Below are 25,539 nucleotides of genomic sequence, written 5' to 3'. Positions count from 1 at the left end.
TGTTTTATGATGTTGTCATAGAAAAAGGTATTTGAATCTCATCATCATATTGGTAACATTTGCTTTCAAATCTGCTGATGATCTCTTCCAGACTGTTAAATATCTGTTTAAAAAATGTTGGAGATTAAATGAAGCTTTTAGGGATGAGCTCCAAATTCATGGAACTACAAGCTCAACATCACCATCTACCACTTTCAAAGCAGATATGACCAGAATAATTTCAATGGAGATTTCTTCAAGCTGCCAGGTTATCTCGAAAGATAAGTTATGTTGAAAGCCACTGAGAAACTTTGGAGAATCAACAGTTTCGTTGTCCCCAAATGAAAACCATTCAACAAATAATTCAATCCCATAAACCATCCTAAAGTCAGTTTTCATATTTATTTCACATTGTCTATCTGAATCACCCTTGTTTTTCCTACCCACCGATAGAATTCTAGGAACTGGACCATAAACTGAAGTATTACATTTCCATAAAGTTGATCTTGTGGATGCAGATTTATATAGGGATTTATATAGGGATTCATCTCCCTCATGCAGGCATTAGAATTTACCACTCCAATACATTCTGGGCAATTTAAAAAAGCCAATGCATGGTTAAAACTATTAAATACATAGAAAAAAATTAGATAGTCCACACTAAAAACACAACAATAAAAATATGACGGGCATCCCATAAATGCATCAACCCCAGATCTGGGAATAGAGGCATGTTTTTCCTGAACCACAGAGGGTGGATGACATCCAAACATTCAGCTATTCAGTCTTGTCAGAATTGAACCAAAACCCTGAACAGGATCCAGACATTGGAGTCCAGGTTTGAAAGTTCTGAAGTCAAAGAGTGTGTAATTCCAAAATCACAGATTTTCATGTGGAACAGAGAGTTCCAGGTAGTAGAACAAGTTCCCAGAAAAGACTACTTGCTAGCAGTCACTCTAAAATAGAGCTCTGACCAGATGTAAGCAATAATCAATAAAAATACACTTGCCTCAGCAGAAGCCATGCTTCTGTTCTGCTCTTCCCTCAGCGCTACATGTTTTGATGCTAGGAGGAGGTCCCAGCTCAGGGCCCTTATCCTCTGTCATTTCCAACTGCTCAGAAAGCTCTATAGCCAAATCAGCCCCAACTATCTCCTTGCCAGTGCCCCTCCTCCGAGCTGCAGCTATAATCTATGAACTCACTGAAAATATCACAGCAACATGGGTGTTTAAATGCAAGGTTGAAAACATTCGTACATTCTCTCACAACACTAAATAGATAGCTATATAAGAATCTGTAGATGTAATCACTTTACTACTTGTCATAATACACTATAGCAGGGGTTCCTAACTCCTGGTCCATGGAATGGCATCAGTCCATGGCATTCCAGCAATTAGTCTGCCCAAGCAAGCAATGCCCCATCTGCAGGATGCAGACAACACATGAAACCACATCCCCTCTAGTCCATGGAAAAACTTCTCTCCATGGAAGTGGTCCCTGGTGCCTGAAAGTCTGGGGGCTGTCACACTATAGCATCTCAAATGGGCTCTACGTTGCATTTTCAAGATCAGTATTCCAGTACTTGTATTCTGAATTTTTTGTTGTTTCATCCCATCTCTTGGGGGAAACTAGTTCAACTCTTGAAAAAAGGAGGGTGGCTATAAGCTTGGCCTTCAGCAAGTAGTAGTCCATGGCACTGGGATTACCATAAGGGAAATTATCTAAAGAAGGCTATCCCAGCAAATGATCAAATCAAGTGCGTGATCAGCATTATGTGCTGGCCTATACATGGGTGGGATTCAAATTTCTTAACAGCTGGTTCTGTGGGTGTGGCCTAATTTGTGGGTGTGGCTTGGTGGTCATGTGACCGGCTGGGCATGGTATGTATGTAAATATTATAAATATTTATGTAAATGTTGAATTTTTTATAAAAAAAGAGCAACTTTTACCCAAAATCAGGCAAAGCAGGTAGGCAGATGGAGTTGCTCACAGAATTGCAGATTCATTCAGAGATCTATCTTTCTGCAATCGGCTACCTGAGTCTGTCACATAAAATTTGCTTGCAAGCAAACTCATAAAATTTGCTATCAAGCAAACTCACAAAATTAACTCACAACACACTATGTATATAAATATTGAATTTTTTATTAAAAAATAGCAACTTTTACCCAAAATCCAGCAAAGCAGGCAAGCAGATTGAGTTGCTCACAGAATCACAGAATCACTTAGAGATCTATCTATCTGCCATCAGCTACCTGAGTCTGCACTGAAAAAATAGAAGCTTCAGTCCTAAGGAAGGTTCAGCTCTGCTTTTAGATTAGCTTTTAGATTAATGCAATGATTTCCTGCTTTCTAGCTAATCTAAATCTCCCAGCACAGCAGAACTGCTGATGGTCAGGAAAAACGAAGGAAAAATAGCAACTTAGCAAGCAAGTTTGATGGCTCGCATGCCAGGTAAGCAGTGAGTGGGTGGGGCGGGGCCAGCCAGTGGTGCATTTTGTGTGTGTGTAGACCATTTCCCAACAAGCTCAGCTGTGCCACCCAGACAGCTGACAAGTGCTACGCATGGGTGCGTAACATTTCAAATTCCTCTTCTTTCCTGCTTTTTCAACCTCAGCTGTGCCACGCAGTTCAGTGTCTGCTAACTCTTCAGAGCTACCAGTTCTATAGAACCAGGCTGAACCGGTAGCATCCCACTCCTGGGCCTACAGATATCTTGTGTATTATAAGTTCTTGAGAGGCTGTTGACATCATCTACCACTAATAATCTAGATGATTTAAGTATGTCTGCAGAGATCATCTCAGTCAGCTACTTTGAAAATGTTTGGAAGAATCTCTAGCCTATCTCTTGTTCTCAGTTGTACATAAACATATTGATTAAAGGCTAGGCATCAGAACTGAATCCTACCAAGAGTGAGATATCCTTATAGGTGACAGACTCGTTTCTATACTTAGTCCTCTTCTAGTCAGCCTCGAATGAAGATTTATGGTGAACTAGATGTCCTGAAAGAGAAGATACAACTTTTTGACAGAGCTAGAAAATCAGACAGTGAATTGTAGCCACTACAATATCTTCGGAAAAAGGAGAGATTGTGAGATCACCCGCTTATGTTCAGGCAACTGCTGTTTATGAATAAACTGCAGGAACTGAGATTTTTGTGGTCAGCTTGTAAGTTGAGTGGCTGGGAGTTGAGGGATCTCAATCAAGCTCACAGCTGTAATGCAACCTAAAAGGATATAAGGGTAGCCTGAGCTTTTAAAGCACTTTCAGATATAACTAATTTACAACTAAAGAGGATTTCTGAGAGACAGGAAAAGAAAATCCCACTCGGTGAGTCAAGATGGGATTTCTAGTATTACAAAGAGGAGAAAGGTTTTAAATATTTAAAAGTTTTTTGCAAAAAGTTTAACAAGACGTGAATATAAGAAGGCATAAAATGGACAATTATTTTGAAAGATTATTTTTGGTGAAAGTGCTTCTGAACAAATTGGAGTTAAAAAACAATTAACTGAAAGAATGTTTTTGCTTGCTATTAAAGAGTCCAGACAATTGGTGAATTTCACAGATCAAAACATAAGCGTAATATGAGCCAGACTGTAATTCTCACTATAACTGCAGAATGCCATGTAAGATATAAATATTAAGGATACAGGAAGACAAAATGACTGTAATGAAAAAATAAACTTTTGAAGAGTAAGACAAAATTGTAGAGAATTGGAAAGAAAACTAGATAAAATAGTTAATTTTTCTTTTGTTCAGAAATGAAAATATAGATCTAATCTTCTGTTCAGAAATGAAAATATAGATCTAATTTGTTGTTCTGAAGATCTCTAACAGCTTTAAGATTGTTAAATAAACAATTTCCAAAAGTGATTAGAAAAAGATGTTAGCAAACTTAGTGTCAGCTTTGGAAGCTGTATTGAGATTTGATCAGTGGTGAGATTCAATTTTTTTTTACTACCGGTTCTGTAGTCATGGCTTGGTGGGCGTGGCAGGAGAAGGATACTGTAAAATCTCCAGTCAGAGATGGCATTTGCCAGTTCTCTGAACTATTCAAAATTTCCACTATCGGTTCTCCAGAACTGGTCAGAACCTGCTGAATACCACCTCTGGATTTGATGCTCCCAAGCTACCACAGTTGGGTCTGTGAAAGTGGGGGCAGGGAGGAATTCATCTGAATATATCTAGCTACCAAACAAAATAAAAATCATTTTGTTTGGTTCAAGGTCACTGAGTGTGGTGTACAATGAAATGGGAATTTTACTTTAGGGCAGATGGTGATTGGACCATGTGAAGTGGTGATGACTAAGGTGGGGAGGTGGATTTGTGGTTTTGACTTTTGCAAGGAAGCCCAGAACTTTCAGATGTGCCAGTTTATTATCCAAATAAAGGTACTTTGGAAATATGTCTGTCTCAGAATTATTGACTGGCATGGAGGTTTGCTGGAACACTGACATTTAGTGTCCTTTAAAAGGCTCCACTACAGTTGTGAGCTTGATGACTGATCCCTTTGTCTCTGGGTGCTTATTTATGGAAGATTGTTGTTCTGCGGCCTCCTCATGAGGATCAGCCATATGGATCATTCATCCTCTTCTTGTCTGAAGAAATTCTGAAGAACTGGTTCTTTGGTCTTTGCCGTAGTTACTGTCTCTGCTCTCCTGGAGAAATGTTTAGCTCACCAGGCCTCTTCTGGAAGTCAGAAAGAGCCAAGTTTTCAAGGTGATGGGCCAGCCTACCTATAGATATTCAGCAAGTGTTTCCTTCCTCTATGGCATTGTCAAAGTTTTAATAAATGATGATTGACAATTGGTATGGTTCCTGTAATATGGATAGAGGGATTTTTTTTTTCATTATTTTTTGGTTGTTTTATATGGTTTGTAAACTCACATGTTTACTCAGGGAAAGAAAGAGGGAAGATGTTCCCAGAAAACTTTATGTGGCATAATCTTTATTACTGTGTAAATGCTAAGAGATAATTACCTCAGGATTTTCAGGTTCACTGTACTTCCACTGCCTTATGTCAAACTTCCTTTTAAATATTATCGTGTGTGTGTAGGTGTGTGATGTAAAGAAAACTTTCAAGTCAAGCTTGAATCCTGGTAGTATACATGTCATTTTCTTGATAATATGATAATATTATTTCCATATATCTATATAGATGCCTAGAGGTAGAGCTCTCACCTCACAATCAGGAGGCTCTGAATTCGATCCTAGTTAGAGGCAGATATTTCTCTCTCTGGGCACACTGAGAATATATCTGCTGAACAAAACTCTGCATTGGCAACAAGAAGGGCATCTGGCCATTAAACACTCAGCTCCGTTCAGTTGCCGAGACTCTACCGCACAAGGGATTATGGGATCATTAAAAGAGGATGATACTGTATCTTCATCTTCCAATCAAATCAAATCAAACCTTTATTGTCTATCCACAACATGTGTACAGTGAAATTGAATCTAGCCTGGTGTCAGCCCAATAAGGTAGGACAATGCAAGAGTTACATGTTACTACATTTTTGTTATAGGGTATAATAACTGAATCATGAAATGCTGCTACATTTTTATTTCCCTTTCTATCAAATAGAATGAAGGTAACATTATTCTTATTCTTTTGTGGAGTACTTGATGCTCTCTAAGTTTGATTATTTGCTTGCAGATGTTTCATTACCAAATTAGATAACATCAGTACTGCCTTGAGACTCTTTTTCATGCCTTTTGCTTTCTCTAGATTCACCTGTACCTTATCTTCATTTCTGTGTTCCTACTTATCCTTCTTCGAGGTTATCTAATCTATAATCTTGGAATTGCCTGGTGGCACCCACCCAAATACTAACCAGGTCCAACCCTCCTGAGTTTTCAAGTCTTAGAAATGATCAACCTCATGAATCTATCTGCTGGTATAGATCTAGATCTGGAAATTGAGTTAACTGACATCAAATAAATCAATAAAGCAGATATATATTGATTAGCCTTTAGGGCATATCAACATACAGGTTCAAAAAATAAAAAATGATAGATTTGTACAGAAGAAAAATGGCATGGTGAATTACAGCCTGCGTGCTAGAAAATTAGGAAAATAATGGAGGTTTAATATTTAAGGTTTTAAGCCTTTTCAGTAAGCAGCATTTTTAAGTCTCTAGAATTTAAAATGTCAGGAGTCTCCCTGAATTTCAAAGTGCGATCTTGTGAATTCCTTGCTCATCCTAAGCAACTGAGTAGCAGCAGAACACCCTCAATAAGGATATAAAAACCAAGGAAATCTAAGCAATGGAAAATAGTAAATGAGGCCTTTTTTTTATAAACATTCAGTACTTGTTTGATTGGTAATCAGAGGGCAACTTTGCAGACACTAAATTGATTGAAACAGCTGTTTCAAACAATTCTGTTGAAGGTTATCACAAAACTATAACAATTAAAAATTGGAAAGTCCCATTAAGACATCTTGCACTGATTCTGTTACTTCTCTGAAGTCAAATTGCTTCAGATCCCTTTTAATGAAATGTACTTTGATCACCCCTCTCATCTCCTTTCCCAGAAATCATTAATAGAACGAGTACTTTAGTATTTGCTTTTATTGAGCAATGAGCAAGTTCTGATTAGCTTCATCATGATGTAACTACTGCTGATTGTAGAAGGGAAAAAGTTTACTAATTATGAGAACTGCTGAATCTGAAGATAGTAATGAGAGAATAACACAGATGATGTCTAATCTGAGTTTGAGTATGCGTCTTTATTTTAACCATTTTGGTTACTAAAATGCAAGAATATTGTAGATGATTATGCTCTTTTAAATAACAAAGCATAGGATGCTTACATTTTCTTTAAAAGCTTCAAGACATCTCAGCCTATTAGGACATCTCAAACTATTAGGAGTTGGTTTTCAGAATATAATTTACGATTTCAGAGTAATTACAATTTACTGACAGCTACCCCTAAAAATGCTTTTTATGCCCACTAGCAATAATTTTTAAAAAACTAAAAAGAAAGCACATCTGTACAGGAACCACTGCCTACTAATTTAAAATATTAAACAAAAATGGAATCAAGACTAAAGTTGTAGCCAAGGTTGACTCAGTCTTCCATCTTTCTGAGGTCAGTAAAATGAAGGCACAGATTGTTGGGGGCAATATGCTGATTCTGTAAAAAAGCACTGTGAAGTCTAACTGCCACTGCTATTGTAAAGAATAAAGCTGGGGATTGAGAAACCATATTAATTCTCGCATTAGACAGTAGGGAGAACCATTATGTCAACAGCTGGATCAAGGCTATCAAAAAATCAGCCAATTATCTGTTGATTTGGAAGAGGAAAATGCCTAAAATTTAAACTTCGAGCACAGAATATATAAGGACCTTGGTTTCTTTGCACTACAATAGACAATTCTTCTACAGCATGTATATATACCTTCTTTTCTGTCTGCAGTAAAGAGATTAATCTCATTTCACATAAGCCAATTCATTCATAAGCAGTTAAGGGTCTGGGCAGCTGAATTTAAAGCCATACCTTTGTAATGCCTGACATAAACATTTGGCACAGGCCAGCCCACATAACTTTACATCTGATTGCCAGCAAATACTCTTTTAAATCAACATTCATTGTATCTGATACTCTTAAACATGATGCATAATGTGCTGTCCATACCAAACTTAATCACTGAATAAGCAGATAAAATAATTCTGGAAAAGGACTATAACAAATTCTCAGGGTTGAAGTTCACTATAAATCCAATCCATATTCAAACAATACACCCTTCTCAGTGTTTCATTTTATCAAGTAAATCAGATCTACTGTATATCTACATTGTTTTCAAATTTCCACTCACCAACAATCTCACTTGGCTCTTTGTTATAGAGTTTCTTATTCCAGTAAAGTAGCCGTAGAAAAGGAAAGGAAACCAGAAGTACAAGACACATTCCAATAAACATATGCCCCGTAAATGCAGCAAAGTCCAACCCCTAGGAAAAAATACAATTGAAATACAGTTAGTTACAATGGTTCTAATCAGTGAAAATGGAAATCAAAATGCAGTTTTATGTGATCAGACTGTCTTTTTAATAGCACCCTTAAAGTTATGTCTATGTTAGAAGAAGCGCATCTTAAGGTGAGCTCGCAAATTCCAATTTCTTCCCCCATTTAGCTTTCCATGGCTGGAAATATGCCCACCGTTTCTGATGAAAAATGGCTATCATGTGAAAGAGATTTAGAATATTACTTTTCACACACACACACACACACACACACACACACACACACACACACCATTGCACCTCCCTCTTGGTCTGTTACACTACCCTAGAAGATAGTTTAAGATAGCATTCATCAGTGTATCATTATGAATTGGCTTTAAAAATAGCTTTCATCGCCTGAGTCTTTAAAATATGTTTATGACATCAAAAGATAAAGATGGAAGACAAGTTATAATTAATAATTTTAATTTAAACCATGAACAAAGAAGATAAGAAAGATATAGGCTATACCCCATCCAAAGTCACTTCTTGTGAAATGGGTGACCATATAGATTTGTAAGTAAGTGAGTAAGTAAGTACATAAGTAAGTACGTAAGTAAGTAAACAGATAAGTAAGTAAGTAAGTAAGTAAGTAAGTAAGTAAGTAAGTACATATGTAAGTAAGTTAGTAAGTAAGTAAACAGACAAGCAAACACAAAAACAAACACATAAACACCATTTCTGTAATACAAATAAGTGAATATAGTTTTCAGTTTTGGAAACAAAATAATTTATAACAGAACCTATTGCAAATCAGTTATGTTTGCTAACAAAACACATTCTTATCATCATACTGTAACAAACTATAGCAAATCTAAATAGATTCAGTCACTATGCACTATATTTTTAACCAAGTATGACTCATTAGAGGTACATCAAGAAATATTTATACTAAATGCAAGCAGAGGTAGTCTTTGCTTATCAACTGCCTCATTTAACAACTCTTCAAAATAATAACTATTTGGGGAAAAAAACGTTTTGCAACCAATCCTCACATTTAGACCCATTGCAATGCCTCATGGTCATATAATTGATATTTATGTGCTTCTCAACGGACTTCTAAAGAAGCAGAATAAATTGAGAACAAAGAAATGAAATCATAAGTCACAACCATACAATGATTCAATTAAAGATAGCAATTATTCATTTAGTGACCAGTATTTGAAAGTTTAAATCTTTAATGCAGAAAAAGAAAATAAATATATTATCAGGCAATTAGAAATGTGTTATATCATGTCTTATGCAAGATAAAAACAAAGGTTTTTTTTAATAAGGTTTTCCTGCTTTTATCTGTAACTGCCCAGAGTCACTCTGAGAGTGAGATGAACAGTCTTTAAATTTGATTTAAAAATTAAATCAATCAATCAATGAAAAATCTCATGAAGGTAATAAACCTCCCATCAGCCAGCTCAATTTTGGTTATTTGCATCCCATATAACACAATTCCAATGTATAGTCCACTCAGAAATGAATTCCATTGATTCTTTGGGAATTAATCCCAAGCATGTGGATATAGATTTGAAGGCTTGATAATAAGGTAGTTACTACATTTTGATGATGATCAGTAAATTGAACTTTAACATTTGATGAGTTTTTTGGTCTTAATATTCATTTTTCTAATTTAAATTATTCCTTGAAGAACCATTCTGAGAAAAAAACAAAAAAGTGAATGCTTGTTTATATGTAATAATGTAGTGTCAGAATGGATTTATTCATCATCATCATCATCATTTATTTATTTATTAGACTGTAGGCTATATCAACTTACAAGGTTCGAACATGTGTTACCAATAAAATCCTATATAAATCATTTAAAATAAGAGTAGAGTAAAATACAATAATTCCAATCAGGCCCACATATGCCAATCTCAGTCAGACCATTTTAGTCAGAAATTGTGGTGTATTAAATGTCATTTTCAAATTCTGGCCACACATGAGGTATGTTGTTTTAAAATGTTCATTTTTCAACACAGTAGGATAAGTGAATCAGTAATACACAGCAACATCTGTACATAGAGATTTGTTGTTGCTTTAATTAACACAGCAGAGAGCAATACATACCATCTTCCTGAGTTCCTGATTGGAAACAATAATCACATTTGGAGGATCCCCAATAGCTGTAGCAGCCCCTCCAATATTTGTGAAGATAACTTCAGCAATCAGGACATGCCTGGGATCAAGATTGAGCACCTCACATAACCTGCAATTCCACAAAGAAAATACCAAATAATATCCTTGCTGGGTGACTTTTTAAAAACATTATTAATATTTTTCTTTAAAACATAACTACAAAACAGAGCCTATTAAGAGCACCTGAACTATCATACAAAAATCAAGAGTAAACTAAAGACCAAAAGCAAAAGATATCATCTGTATAACTTCAGTTTAATGTTAAATATTAACATAGTTTGCCCTTTAATTTTTGCTTCAATAAAATTAAAGCGTCAACATGGAATATACGTGATAGGGCTTCCATTAATTTTCTTTAAACAACTCAACCTTCCAATTCAAAAACAGGAGAAATGATAGCATTTTTTTAATTGAAATGCCTGGGCTTCCTGACAACTACAGTAAAGCATAAGGCATAATGGTGATGACAAAAGTTGGAGCCAACAGTATTGAGAAAGCTACAGTTGTCCACTCCTACTTTATAGTTTGAGATTAGAGAAGAACAAGTTAAAATGGATGGCACAGAGTATCTTAAAAAAAAATAAGAATATGTGCAACAACAGTATAATTGGAGCAGAACAAATTATTTTGCAAAAACATGCAACATCCATAAAACTAATTCTGATGAGTAAATTTTGCCTATTAAAGGATGTTATAGGATTTTCTTCTGGGTCTAGATTTATTTCCAATTTTCCACAATACTTTATATGAAGAAGCAATGTTGAGTAGCAGTCCCATGGAAACATGAGTGAGAATGGGTTTTTTTTTCTTAAACATAAACTGTGATCTTTTCTTTTTAAAAAGTGAGTTTGCCACAAAACCTAACAAGAAAATAAGATCATATTTCGTGCATCATTGGTAAAAAGCTAAATCCCTATTGTCAGGGAATCAGGAGAATTTGCTACTAAGCTTCATCACCATGGTAATAAGAGCTTACAAAATCATTTAAAAATTGGACTGAAAAAGCCTGGGAAAGACAGTAGCAATAATTGGATGATTAAGAAAACCATGTAAGAGAAGAAATATATTACATATTTCAAAATTCTTCTTTAAAAAACTATTACTATATATGGGTTCCCCACTATAATATGAAAACATTTATTTACTCACTCATTGAGTATGTGTTCCGCATTCTATTTGGCAAGACACTCATGTGAATGAAAAAATATTTGAATCTAGAAATTGTGTTTAATATTGTTTCCAATTACATCAACATTTGAAGGCCTATGGGGGGGAAAAGCATTCACCATAAAAATGCTAATGGTATCACTTCCTTGGAGTGAAAGATGGAGTTCTCCCAACTTGGTAAGATGAGATAAGTTAACTAATAATTAAATTGCTATTGTATCAAGTGGATTTGGCTGTTTAATCTTCTGTTCTCACACAGTTCTCAAATCAAAAAGCAGGTAAGGAAAAGGAATTTCTAGAACAGCAGCCCCCAACCTTTTGGACACCAGGGACTGATTCCTTGGAGAGAGGTTTTTCCATGGACCAGAGGGGACATGGTTTCACATGCTGACTGCATCCCACGGATAGGGCTTTGCTTGTTTGCACAGCCTGGTTTCTGACATGCTGTGGAGTGGTGCTAGTCCATGGACCAGGGGTCGGAGACCCCTGGTCTAGAACATGAATAGACAAAATTTGTGAGTATGATGCCCATAATCCCTTAACATGTTGACCATGGCTGATGCTGACTGAAATAAAAACAGAAGGAAGGAGTGGGAAAATACTCCTAGAAAAAGAATAGAATGAAGTAGAGTGCAGAAAATGAGGTTTGGAGTTGATATGCAGATAAAAAGGACAGTCAATTCTTTTTTTTTCAGTGAATCACTTTACCTCACTATTGTGTTCATTTCTAGACTATGTTTAATTCTGGAAGTGATTTGGATTCAGAGACAAAAAAACTGTCCAAAGCAAGAAAACACAGAAAAATGAGGGCTGCATCTATCTTCTATCTACCTATCTATCATCTATCTAAGCATCTTCATTAGTTTCTGAAGTGTAATGTTAGGCAGGCCATTGATACTACATTGGGAAAGTAAAATTGGAGAATACCAATAGTGGAAAATTGCTTAGATATAATATTAGCAGAAATCTGATCAAATTAAGAATTGTTTCCTTTTATACAACATATTACACAACAAGGTACACTTGGACTTTCTTTGAGAAAAAGAGAAACTGTTTTAAAAAGTAATCCAAATGATCCACATAGATATGAGCAAGAGTTGCAGATGTCTAAGGTATAGTATAAAGTATGTAAGCAGAAATTAGTGGATGGGGTGGAAAAGAGAGGGGAAGAAACACCATTAAAATGTATTGCCCTATAATATTCTTTCTTCTTTTGTTTGTAATCATATTTTCATACAAGTTTTGTATATATTATGTAATTGACTATGTACCATCAAGTCATTCTCAATTTTTAGCAACCACACAGATATATTTTCTCCATGATTATTTTTATGTAAGTATGTGTATTCTTTTACTTTTTTGTTTTTTTATTTTACCTAATTCATAAAATAATAAATAAAACCCAGGGGGAAATGCAGTTAAAAATGTAATAAAAATGTGACTACCAAATGTAATTTTAGAAAGCCAATTCTATTGTAAAAGAATCAAATAGATTGAGAAAAATTAATTCGGTACTGACAATACAATTAAGCAGAATTGATAAACATTTGTCCACTGGGGTGAACGTTATTTTAACCAAAGGAAAGGGCAAAAAGAGACAGTTATTAAAACAATGTTCAGCTTACTAGAATATAAAATACATATATTTATACACAATAGAGGTAATTATATAGGTAAAGGTTGTAGTTGTCTAGTTGTATTTGATTCTAGAGGGTGGTGCTCATCTCCATTCTTGGCCGAGGAAGCCATCATTGACTGAAGATGTTTTCTTTGGTCATGTGGCCAGCATGGCTATAAGCCAAAGGCACATGGAACACTGTTACATTCTCACAAAAATGGTACCTATTTATCTACTCACATTTGCATGCTTTTGAACTGCTAGGTGGACAGGAGCTGGGGCAGGAATAGAAGTTCACTTCATCACACAGTGCTCAAGTCTTGAACCTGGGCTGACAGCCTAGTTTAAAGGTCTTTAAGCATTGAGAGCTAGACTAAAAGCAACTTCAAGGTTGCTGAAGTATTTCAAAAAACTACATAAACATAACAGCTCAGGAAGATTACCAGCTGCAATTTTGGCAAAAATTGGCTTGCAGATTCTCTTCCTTCTTTGATTATTCAGAATAGTTTTCATTTTCCAATTCTATATAGAATAGAACAAACAGTAAGATACAATGAAATATTAAATGAAAAGGGTGAGTTGAACTCTAAACAAGAACTAGAGGAACAAGAAATAGAGATGAACTGGTATTCATATGTGCAAATACATTCTAGATATGATAAAGATTGTAGGACAGAAGGGTTTTATAATGAATTTACTGAATTAGATGGGATTCTGACAGGTACTGATGAGAAGGTGATTAAAAGATTATATGAATAATTACTTGGAGTTAAATTAGAAGAAGAACAAGTTAAAGAAATAATGATTTTGGATATGGGATAGATTTAGAAAGATGGCAGAAACTATGGTCTCAAAACTATAAAATAACAATGTCAACAGCATATAAAGAGAATTTGTATAAGATGTTTTACAGGTGGCATCTACTCCTGGCAAGGATAGCAAAGATGTTCAAGAATAAATTGGAGAAATGTTGTCATCAGATACCTGGATCATATTATCACATTGGTGGATGTGTGTGGAAGCCAAGTGATACTGGACTAAAATTCATACATGGCTGGAAAATGACAATACAACATATAGACTTGAAACCAGAAATATTTTTATTGGGTATCTTACCTGAACGATACAGCAAAGAATTGACATATTTGATTTTAAATGTTTTGATAGCAGCTAGAATTGTATTTGCTAAAAACTGGAAAAGTGGGAAAATACCAATAGAAGAGGTGATTATGAAAATAATGGAATGTGCAGAAATGAGTAAACTGACATTAGCAATTAGAGAGCAAGAAGATAAAGAGTATTATAAAATTTGGGATTTATTTTATCAACGGTTAGAAAAGAAAGTAGGGAAATAAAATATAATACAATATAAATATGATAAAGATAACAAAAAATAAAGATATCAAAAAGGATGATATAGTCTATAAGTAAAATCCAATAATAATAGTTAATAATAATATAATACAATGTGCATATTTATATAATATAAATTTTAGTAATGCATTTAGAAGGTAAGGATTGTTGACATTGTGCACAAGAATATTTGAACCGACCAACATGCTGTACAATGGAAAGAAGGTTTTATGTTTTGTGTTTATGTTTTTGTGTGTTTATGTTTGTTGTTTAAAAAAAATTATTAAAAAAAGAATAGTTTTCATTTATTCCAGCAGAAAGACATCAGTTAGGGTTTGTTTGTTGCATTGTTGTCTCCCAGCACAATATTTTGTTTCACTGTTCCTGAGAAGAATCACAAGTGACTTGAAACAAGGGGTTTTATATTGCCACTCAGAGAGTGAGTACATACACTGATCCACTTGGAAATGCTTTTACCCTGTTAAGTACTTTTCTAATATTTTGTGCCAATCACAGATTAATGCTTCCATGAAAGGACCTTTCACAACATCCTATTTCAGAAGTTTCTGCTCTTAACAAATTTGGCAAAATCAAGACTATAGCACCACGTTATTTTTACTCGCATGGCACACAGATCTATTAATGTGATCATAACTTTGGTCGGCTGAATTAGGAGAAAGATCTCTCTCTTTTTTTTTTTTAATTAGCCGATAAGTCTTCAGTAATGTTCTTTATAGCTAACTCGGTATAACAAATCTAATTTCAGGAGCAATTATTTTATACAGACAGATTATAAACTATGTTTACTGGTATGGGAAATGAAAATATAGCCTACTGATCTATTAGATAAGAAAAAACAAGGAAGTAAGTTGTGAAATGCGTTCAGAAAAGTATAAAATGTATGTCTTGGGATGAGATCTGTGCCATTGGTCCATAGCTGTCTTTACTGGACCAAGCCATGTCAGTGGACCTCATTGCAATGGGTTATTAATATAAGTTGTGTTATGATGGTTGTTTATGTTCCTAATTATTAGTGGAATAAATCTCTGAATCGCAAAGTAAGAATTGTTGGTTTGTGTTGCTATCTTTTGTTTCTTTGACTGCATTTTTCTACAACACTGGTTTTAGCTTTTGCTTAATTATTGACCAATTTTACTGCGATTTCTAAAAGTTTGATAGATAGATAGATAGATAGATAGATAGATAGATAGATAGATAGATGATAGACAGACAGACAGATAGATGGATAGATGATATAAAATAAAGCAAAAGAATAAATGAAATAAAACCAGAAACACCTGTATATCATCTATCTCAGAATGCTCATTTACTATTGCTCAAGGAAAGAAAAACTGTGGTATGGATATGGAAGAGGGCATGTCAGACTTCATGCAATTAAAACAAACTCCTTAGTTTCATTATAGGTTCCACTTTTATTTTTATAATGTGCTATTTTACTTCTATTTATATATGATTCATACATAAATGTCTATCTGAACCTTTTAACTCCTTGCCCAAAGTGGAAAAAATAAGATATGAATGCAATCAAATACATAATGTACTGCAACACATATGACAATTCAAAAAATACCTTATAGTGACTGGAGTAAAGAGGAGCACTGTAGTAACATTGTCCAGAAAGGCTGATAGAATTGCAGCAAAAAAACAGAGAATGATAATCATGGTCCAGACCTTACCTCGAGAAAGTTTATAAGCCTAATAAAAAGATGCAAAAAAATAGTAAAATAGATGACGATCAACAACATGGTGCAAATTTCAACGGATCAGCTGTTCTTCTTGTGACATACATTAGGGATTCTGTTGGTATCAAGAGAAGAGTTAAAGTTCGAGATCAGAGGCCACCAAATTTGGCAACTTTAAGACTTGTGGACTTCAACTCCCAGAATTCTCCAGCCAGCTATGTTGGCTGAAGAATTCTGGGAGTTGAAATCCACAAGTCTTAAAGTTTCCAAGTTTGGAGACATCTCTTCTAGATACCGTGTTTCTCACAAAATAAGGCCGGGCCTTATTTTTTTTGGACCCCCCAAAAAATGGCTAGGCCATCTTTTGGGAGTGACTTAATTTCCTCCCCCACTTAGAGCAGCCCATACGCACTTACCTTGCTACGAGGCCACTTCTATTGGCCGACAAAAGCTCCCTGAAGGCAGAGTCCCCAGCCACTTCGGGGCATGGCATGGCTGCCCGTGTCCCCTCACCTTTAGGCAGTCTGTTTTGGGTGATGGAAGCTCCCCAAGTGCAGTCACCAGCCACTTTGATTGGCCAGTAGAAGCAGCCTTGGGGCAAGAGCGCACACACACTCCCCTCACCACAAGGCCGCTTCTATCAGCCGGTCGAAGTGGCTGGTGATTGCACTTGGGGAGCTTCCATCGCCCGAAAGAGACTGCCTAAAGGTGAGGGGACACGGGCAGCCATGCCATGCCCTGAAGCGGCTGGGGACTCTGCCTTTGGGGAGCTTTTATCGCCTATCGGGGTATTCTAGCCTAGGCTATCTGCAGGGCACTCCTAAAGGCAAGTTTTCTCCCCCCCCCACCCTTCCCCCCCATTTCTCTTCACCTCGTGTAGTTCTAACGAACGATGTGAGAAATGGCGGGGAAATACATGGATTAAATAGGCCTAAATTTTGGGGGTGGGGCTTAATTTCACCTCATGCCTAGAAATCATGCTGGGCCTTCCTATTGGTGGAGGCCATATTGTTGGAGAAACACGGTTGGTATTTTTATATACTTCTTAAACTCTTGTGACTTTACTATATTGTAACCTTCAACTGGGCAAAACACTGCATCAAAAACACTGCATCACTCAGCAAGAGTACCCCAGAAGGGCTAATTTACAGAATATTGGGACCCATTATTCCCGACGGAATGAAATTTGGGGGATGTTTTGTCATTTTGGTGACACTGTGTGGCAGTGACAGCTTCCCACAAGTCAAGGGGAAATAGGAGGGAACTACACATTTTGCCATCGTCTTATTGACAAAATGTGCTTCTCAGAAGCTTTTAAGGAGAAATGAAGAAGTGGAAAAATGGTCCAGTCCTTCTGCGCTCATACTCTACTGGATCCTCATGCATTCCCTCATTTCCTCCCACAGCTGATAGCAGCTGCTTACCTGCCTGCTGGGAAAGGAAGGGGATGAGGGGAAGGACAAGGGGGAAGGGGAGACAAAGGGAAGTGGAAAGGAGGGAGGGAGGGAGGAAGGATTTCTGATGCCCACTCCCTGCCAGCTTCCTACAAGAACCTCACTGGGAAGCTGACCAAAAATAAGAAGTCTCTCCTGCCCGCATTGATTATTTGTCTGCAGTCATTTTGTTTTTCTGTTCAGGTATGGAAATATACTGTAACAATGACCCAATGGCTCAAAGGTTGCCTAGTTTTTATTACTATACATGCTATTACCCACCTGCTTCTAATATCAAAACATCTTTAATTTTTAATATGAAACTTAAAACAACAATGTCATTGACATATTTCTCCATGTACCTGTTGTTGCTTTTAAGAAATTAAGGCCTGTGGGAAATTGCAATGCTACATGGGAATCACTGTCTACCTATAGTCCCTTGGTTACCACTGTAAGATTCAAGATTTCTATCAGAAGACCTTTTGGGCAAAAAGTAAATATTATCAAAGTTTAAATATAAGCGCATTTCAAAATTGTTCACAGTAGTCTAATATGGATCCAATAGGAAACAATTATTTGTCAGTTAGAACAAAGGCTTTGAGTAATGTACTTATGCTGATTTTCTTTTCATTTAACAGTCAATTTGGCTTCTGATTTCGATTAACAACAAAGTTTCAGTGATAAATCCTGAATCATATTTATAATTATAATTAAAACTAGCTAATAATAACCATTGTTTAAAGCAGACTTATTTCAGATACACAAGAGAAGAGACTATATGTAGCTTGGGTCTGAACTGCAAAATTTTTGATGTTTTATGAGCTTGCTTGTTACTTAAAAAACATTTCATTACCCAGCTAGATAACATCATCAGTGCTAATGAATGTACAGTTTCCTCCCTGTTTATTTCCAGTCATTTGCAAACAGATAGATATCCAATATTTAACATCACCTCATGGATGAAGCTACTCTCTCAATCTTATTGAAGTTGTGCAATGTAAGTGCTGTTAACTGCAATAAAGATTAAGAATGTGTCCTAAATCTTTGTCAAGTCTTCTGAAATAGTACCTCTAAATTTCATCAAATTGGTTAAGATCTTTACAAAACAAAGCTAGCAATTTTGTAAAGACAGTCAGCATTACTCAGAGCAAAACTGGAACAATTGAACCAAGAATGATTCAAGCACACTTTTCAGTGTAATGTACACAGAAAGTATTTGTAAATACTTAACATTAAAAACAGACTCACCTTTACTGCACAGTAATCAAAAAACCCAGTTTCCGAGAAGATAGCAACCAAAAGCATCTATAAAGACAGAAATCTTTTGAAAGAGCTGTGCTGCTATGTTTGAATGTGTTTTACATGGGTAAATATGACTCTTTTGGAGAATCTTTCAGATGAAATTGAATATGTTATTTTCCTTTAGTGAACTAATGTCATTAAATGAATTTCAGTGCAAATTCTTTTTTTTAGAGTGGATAGGAATGTGCATTACTTCAGTGACTAATCTTCAAACATATGAATGGTCACAAAGCAAGTAGATTATTCCTAAACCTTTCTTTTGAAAGTATTTCAGTTTTGGATAAACCCAATATTGATACAGGTTTGAATCATTCCCTTGCAAGTTAAAAGGAAAATTGCTAGCCATTGGGAGGCAGAAGCTGTAACTTTGGGATTAATGCTATATCGTTGCAACTTGGTAGTACTCTACCAGTGATATTTATTTCCTTAATATTTCAACACTTCTGTGTAGCCAATTATGTGTGCCTTCTGCCCTTTGCCTCACCCAAATTCACAAATGAACATTTTCAGGAAAACAGCACCTAGAAGGAGGACTCAGTAAGTAAATGTTTCAGTATTACTATAAAACTCAGATGCTCAACCTCATTTCCATAAGTTCCATTATGAAGTGAGCTGGGGCCTCCCCACCACAGACCCATCAAATTAGCAGAAGGCTATGGGCAGTCTGAGTCCCAATTTCTCTACTACCTCTGGGCTAACTACACTCCTGCTGTAACCCAAATCCAATAGGGCTAACATCCTCCCCTGGGTGCCCAATGAGGGCACCACTAACTCCACCAGGATGGTCACAGGGACCACATTCAACTTATCAGAGAGTCATTGTCAGAGTCTACATACACCTACATATATACATTTGAGTGTGTCTCACTCCCACTTTATCTAGCACTCCAGGGTGAAAATGTTGCTGATTCCCTATTTATATTCTCATAGGGGACTACTATGGAACTGTGTTTTATGCAGAAAAGTATAACCATTTGTTGATTTGTTTTCACTTTAGTTAATGGAGATATTTTTCAAAGCAGATTTATTTGTTTACGCATAATAATTAACCCTAATGAGAAATACCACCAGGCCAAAGTCAAGAAATTTAGAAGCTATAAGCATGTAAAGCAAAATCTTGTACTCACAGCATGTATTCTAGTCTACAGTATATAGTGAAAGAATGAAGATTGCTCTTTCTCATCAACTAGCTCAGAAACAGCCCTCCTTGAACTGATCCAAACTAAGTAAAGTTCTAGGGGTATGTGTGTGGTGTGTGTATACATACACACACACACACACATATACCTTGGATCTTTTTAGAGAGAAAAGCCAGAGTCATGTGCTTAGAAATCAAGCCCTTGAACAGTTGCCTATTCTTTCCCATCCAGATTCAGGGAGAGGATTGGAAAGAGGCAGCAGTTCTTCACCTAAGACCAGGTGGTAACAGTTTAACCACTTGCCCCAGGTAAGACATTTTCTCTCAGGGAGATAACAACACCAAGATACCTTGGAAAAGGGGTGACCTGAAAAAGCCTGAAGGGATTGGAGAGCCCAAAATAGGGACTAGCAGGCTAGTGGTACATACTTGTGACCAGTTCCTTGCCATATTTAGGGTGCATTCATTCTTAACATGTTAAGTCAAAACAGTTTTTAAAAGGAACTAATGCTGAAACTCTTCCTGCCCAACCATACATATGAATGATAGTAACCTGAAAGGTTTATATATAGTATTTTAAAAAAAAAAATCAGATCTTTTAAAGTGTCATGAAAATGTTTAGTTACCATTCCAAACAAGAGAGCCAGAGTTTCATAATCAATCCATGCCACTACTTTGATCAGGCTTGGCTTCTGCAATTAAAGGGTATAATTATCACTGAATCACATTGATCTTTTTATCTAGTCATTGAATCTTGGAAATTCAAATTCTTTTTTAAAAAACAATTTCTTAAAGAAAATGACTCAATATTTTTGCAAGGAACCCAGATCAGAAACCTCTTTGTATTAGCAAAGGTAAAATGGAGTGGGATTTACAGTATTTATAACAATATTGATCATATATTAAAATAAATGAAAATAAATGAAAATTATATAAGTATGTGCCTTCATTTTACCGACAAAAATACTAGGAGCATTTGAAAGAATGTAGAGAGAAAACAGTTGGAAAAAACTAAAACAATAAGGGCAAAAAGGCAATTTTTAAAAGCAGCATTTTTCAAAATATCTGCAGTGATATACTGCTAAATGAACACCTGGACAATATGTGGATCGTATAAGGAAGAAATATTTTTCAGTCTGCAAAATTGGGGTTATTTGTTTTTGGCACCCCCTTCATTTTTAAAGACTTTCTTGAAATTCAATTTCGAGCCACCTTCTCGAAAAAAGTATTTATTACTTTGATCAACCATTTTTCAAACAGTGATCCATTTTTTGGAAACAAACTAACTGACAATGAAAGCTGGGATTTGGGGGTTGCAGCAATGAGTGAGCTCTGCCCTAGTCAGCCAACTGGCAACCACTTGTGCCTGGCAGCCAAATGGAACTCTATGACAGATAATTTGTACATTTCCAGGGACCATCAGAGGTTCCCAAGTCACATTTTGATAATTCCTGTTGTAAAATTGTCTGGGCATTATGGAAACTAAGAATGAATGAGCTGTAAGGATGAGAAAACAATGCCAGCAGAAAATAACCACTAGTCATTCATGAGTGAACATCCAAATATAACACATTTTTTTTTCCTTATCAGAAAAGGCTATGTGTAATTTCCCCCTCATTTAAAAATGCAAGCAAAGTTTTGGTTTTTTGTTTTGTGTTATGATATCATGAAGCAAGTTTCAATCTTTGGGCATCATTGTGGTTAGCCATGGATGCCTCCTCAAATAATGGTTTTGATGGTTTAACAAATGAGAACCAGCTGTATCTCTGGCAATCTCAGCAACGGGCTTTACTGTATTGTTTGCTGAGCCTTATCAAGAGATTTGCTGTGAAGAAAGGAGAGCTGAACTAATGCTGTGAGCACAGAGAATATGGGAATGAAACAAAGTTACGGCTAAGGGTAAAGCAGCTGAATCCTAAAAATCAGCAAATTACTCTTTCAGCACCATTAATATTTGTGACCTATATCTTCAAACTAGATGAGAATGCATTTTGAAATTGATTCTGCCTTTTCCCATTGTACATATAACATTATTTCCATGGTTCCCATCCTGGTTGACATGTTTCCTTATGTATCTTTTTGCAGTGTTGTGTCCCTACTAAACTGGGAGTTTAACTACAGATGCCTTCTTTAGGCAAAGACACAAACTATTCATGGCACAGCAAAGTTAAACCAAAATCCGTACCCAAGAGTTCTGAGTAATACAGATAGGAGAGCTTGCTACTTACATCACCAACTGTAGCTAAGGCAGCCAAGGCAGCCAAAGATCCCAACATTGCAGCTAATGTCCTGTGGACAATCTGTAGAAAAGTAATGGGCAATTCTGTAGCAGAGTCCTTTGCAAAATTCAAATTCAGTTGTTGAAACATTGCATCTCCACAGTCTTTCTCCAATAGGTCTTCATACAAAGATCTACTCACAATCACACAGCAGACTGCTTAGAGACACACTTATTGTATACAGATTGACTCCTGCTTAACTGTACAGGTAAATCAGGCCATTAAATTGCAATACATCCTTCTTTTTCTGAGTTTACAGGAAAATGCATGATTTAACTGTAGAAAGCCAGCACCCTCTCCCTTCCCCAAGAAGAATGAAATATTTTAAGGAATATTAAAAAGGCAGAATATTATATTTCCCTAAATGAGAAATGGAGAAACATGTTTTTTAGAGGCAGGAAGCAGCCCCAATCTCCCTGCCCCCAAGCAGAAACTGAGGAGGCAGCTTTTAGAAATGCAGTTTGGTAATCCATTCAAGACAGGGTATTTTGAAACTCCCTGCAGCAAAGTCTGAACCAAGGCAGAATGTTAGGATTAGAAACATCCCCCTCACACAAGATCCAAAACAGGATAAAAGCCGTTAGGCCACAATATGAATTGCCCAACAACCTTTCAGAACACAAGTCCCTTTATTGCACCATCCCAGAGTAGTCCAAACCACAACTGGGAGCTCAGATAAACAGTAAGCCAGAGGCTGACCAGATTAGTTCAGACAAGCACTTAGGATTTGCATTTCCACTTTTGCCTATAGAGCCAGATATGACCCCTACATAACCCCTACATGACCCCCTAGGAATCTGAAAACAGCTAATAGAATATTAAAGGACATGTTTTTGCAGAGGAACAGGAAGCTCAAATACAAAGCCAAAAGAATACCTCACTCTCAACTCCTTTTTGTCAGCTGGCCAGAACCACAAACCCATGTGGTTCTGCTTCATCAATAAACCATCTTTCTAATTAGCCTCCATGTTTCCATGTAGAAACTGAATCAGATGGATGTTTCTTCCTACCTAATCATGCACAGTCAGGTTCAAATCTGATTTCAGTTGCTCACTGCAACAGCTAGATAGTCTTTACATAAACATTTCTACCAAGAAAACAAACTTTTTCATGGAATTGTTATATAAAGGATGTCACCTTTTATAAATATTTTAAAATAGTGGAGCAAGGTATAAAATCTTAGTAAAAATCTGTGGTGACTTGCTTAATGCATCCTTCAGATGCAGCCTCCAAACTGAATTGGTGATCTACCATTAAAGGGAGTAATACCATTAAACAAAATGCAACAGCAAAATATTTTATATAATTGAATTTCTCTGTTATTATTGAACCCTGTTCACATGAAAGGCAGGATATAAATAAATAAGTAAATTAAATTGTTAGATCGGTGGATCGGGTCACATAAGAGGCGAGACGCGAAAGTGAACAGTCAGCTCTTTATTGTGACTTCAGAACAAGGACAGGGAAAGTGTGTGAGCCGCTTGGCTTTATACAGCCGGCCGGCGGCTTGGCGGCCAATGGCAGCGCTTTGAATCTCCTGCGATCGGCTCGGCCAATTGCGGTAGATTCTCAGAGCTCCAATCACAGGCGTTCAGTGAACCAATCGGGTTACGGTCCGGGTGGACCAATCAGAATGCGAGTTTACAAGAATGTTAATACAGAACACCCCTCCCCTCATGGTTTCATCCGATGCAGCGTCGTGACGTAGTCGCGCAGGTAGGTGGGGCTCCGACTCTGTCTAGTTGACCTGCGCGGTTCAGTCTGTGTGTGATCGTCAGCCGGTTCGGACGGGCTCCGCGTCGCTCTCAACTCCATTGATGGAACCGCCTGGAAGGGTGAGCCGGGCCCGTTGCCGCGACTCCCACCCGGACTGCCTGGGTTGGTCGAGTTGCGGTTCCTGTTGCTCTCGCTCGGTCTTCCTGGGCTGGTTGAGCTGGCTTGGCTGTCCCTCCCGGGTGAAGATCCCGTCTGTGACAGTTCGAGATCTGCTGGTGAGTATGGTTGGTTTATTTGCACGCTTCTGTCTTCTGGTGGGGGTGTTCGGCTTGCGTTGGGGGTGCCGTTGATGATTCCAGCCTTCCGTCGTTCACCGGCTTGGTTGCTGAGGCTTCCCCTCCTCTCTGCTTTCCGTGGTTGTTGTTGCCGAGGCGTCGGGGTGTTGGCGGCTAGTCTGGACCGTAGCTGGTCGATGTGCCGCTTCCAGCTCCTTCCGTCCGTCGTTTGGAGTCTGTATGATCGGGCCCGGTTACCTGTGTTATTTGTGCAGGTACCCAGAGGGGTCTCCCATGAAGTTCTTTGCGTGAGACCGTGTCCCCATGTTGAATGCCCGGTACCAGCTGGAGGAGTCTGGGGTTTCTCTGGGTTGTAGGTGGGGTGTAGTCGGTCCAGTGGAGACCTCAGTTTCCTTCCCATCAGTAACTCTGCTGGGCTCTTGTTCATAGTTGTGCTCAGCGTGATGTGTTGTATGAAGAGTAGCTTGTTTATTTTTTCTTGGATGTCGCCGGTTTCGATTTTTTGGATGGTTTTTTTTGTGTATTGGACCATCCGTTCCACCCTACCGTTCGCCGCCGGGTGAGCCGTCGAGGTTAAGGCGTGTCTGATGCCCCGTTCGGCCAGGTATTTTTCAAATGCCAGTGCCGTGAACTGTGGCCCGTTGTCCGACACTATGACATCCGGTAGCCCATGAGTTGCAAAGAGTCTGTTGAGTTTGTCGATGACCGCTTCTGTTGTTGTTGTGCTCATGGTGCTTACCTCCAGCCAGTTGGAGTAAGCATCTACGTTGATGAGGAATGTATGCCCCTTGGTTGGCCTGGTGAAGTCTATATGTATTCGCAACCATGGTCCTCTGGGGGTTTCCCATTCCAGGACCGGGGCAGTGGGGGGGTGGCTCTCGACTCTTGGCACCTGCTGCAGCCGGCGACCCATGTCTCGATTTGTTTGTCCATTCCTGGCCACCAAGCGTAGCTTCTGGCCAGGGCTTTCATCTTGACAACCCCCGGGTGTCCCTCGTGAAGCATTGCCAGGACTCTATTTTGTAGTGCTTCCGGTATGACTACCTGGTCTCCCCAGAGTATGCACCCCCTTTGTGTGAACAGCTCAGTTTGGCGGTTTCAGAAGGCTTTGAACTGTTCGCCGCCGTCATTTTCTGGCCACCCCCGCTCTACCCAGCTCAATACCCGCGCCAGCCGTTTGTCTTTATTTGTTTCATGGGCAATGTCTGGCGCGGTTAAGAGTGGGCTGGGTAGGGTCTCAATTTGCAGGATCGTCGTTGTGGGCGCTGGGTCGTCATCTAGGTCTGGTAGTGGTGACCGGCTTAGTGAGTCAGCGTGCGGAATATTCTTGCCGGGCCGGTGTGACAGTTCATACAAGTACGCGACAAGGAACTCGGACCACCGCGTCATCTGGGGCGAGAGGATGTTCGGGGTGGCCTTGTTC

The 25,539-nt window shown here is 37.7% G+C and overlaps 1 protein-coding gene across 3 annotated transcripts in view; it reads right to left on the bottom strand.

Annotated features, from left to right (window-relative positions):
* The window catches only part of OCA2 (OCA2 melanosomal transmembrane protein), a 208,874-nt gene that overhangs the window by 90,604 nt on the left and 92,731 nt on the right, over positions 1 to 25,539 (bottom strand). For all 3 annotated transcript variants that reach the window (XM_087938439.1, XM_087938438.1, XM_087938440.1), the window contains 6 exons: positions 22,054 to 22,125; positions 20,452 to 20,517; positions 18,634 to 18,690; positions 15,841 to 15,965; positions 10,043 to 10,181; positions 7,798 to 7,930 (listed from right to left, as the gene is read on the bottom strand). In XM_087938439.1, coding sequence (XP_087794565.1) covers positions 7,798 to 7,930; positions 10,043 to 10,181; positions 15,841 to 15,965; positions 18,634 to 18,690; positions 20,452 to 20,517; positions 22,054 to 22,125 — 592 coding nt within the window. The remainder of the gene's footprint in view (positions 1 to 7,797; positions 7,931 to 10,042; positions 10,182 to 15,840; positions 15,966 to 18,633; positions 18,691 to 20,451; positions 20,518 to 22,053; positions 22,126 to 25,539) is intronic.

Source organism: Pseudonaja textilis, chromosome 8 (genome assembly GCF_049901715.1).
Source record: "Pseudonaja textilis isolate UNSWEBS1 chromosome 8, rPseTex1.2, whole genome shotgun sequence".
In the NCBI taxonomy this organism is placed as follows: Eukaryota; Metazoa; Chordata; class Lepidosauria; order Squamata; family Elapidae; genus Pseudonaja; species Pseudonaja textilis.
The sequence above is the reverse complement of the archived record's forward strand: the minus strand, read 5'-3'. Positions and strand labels throughout refer to the sequence as shown.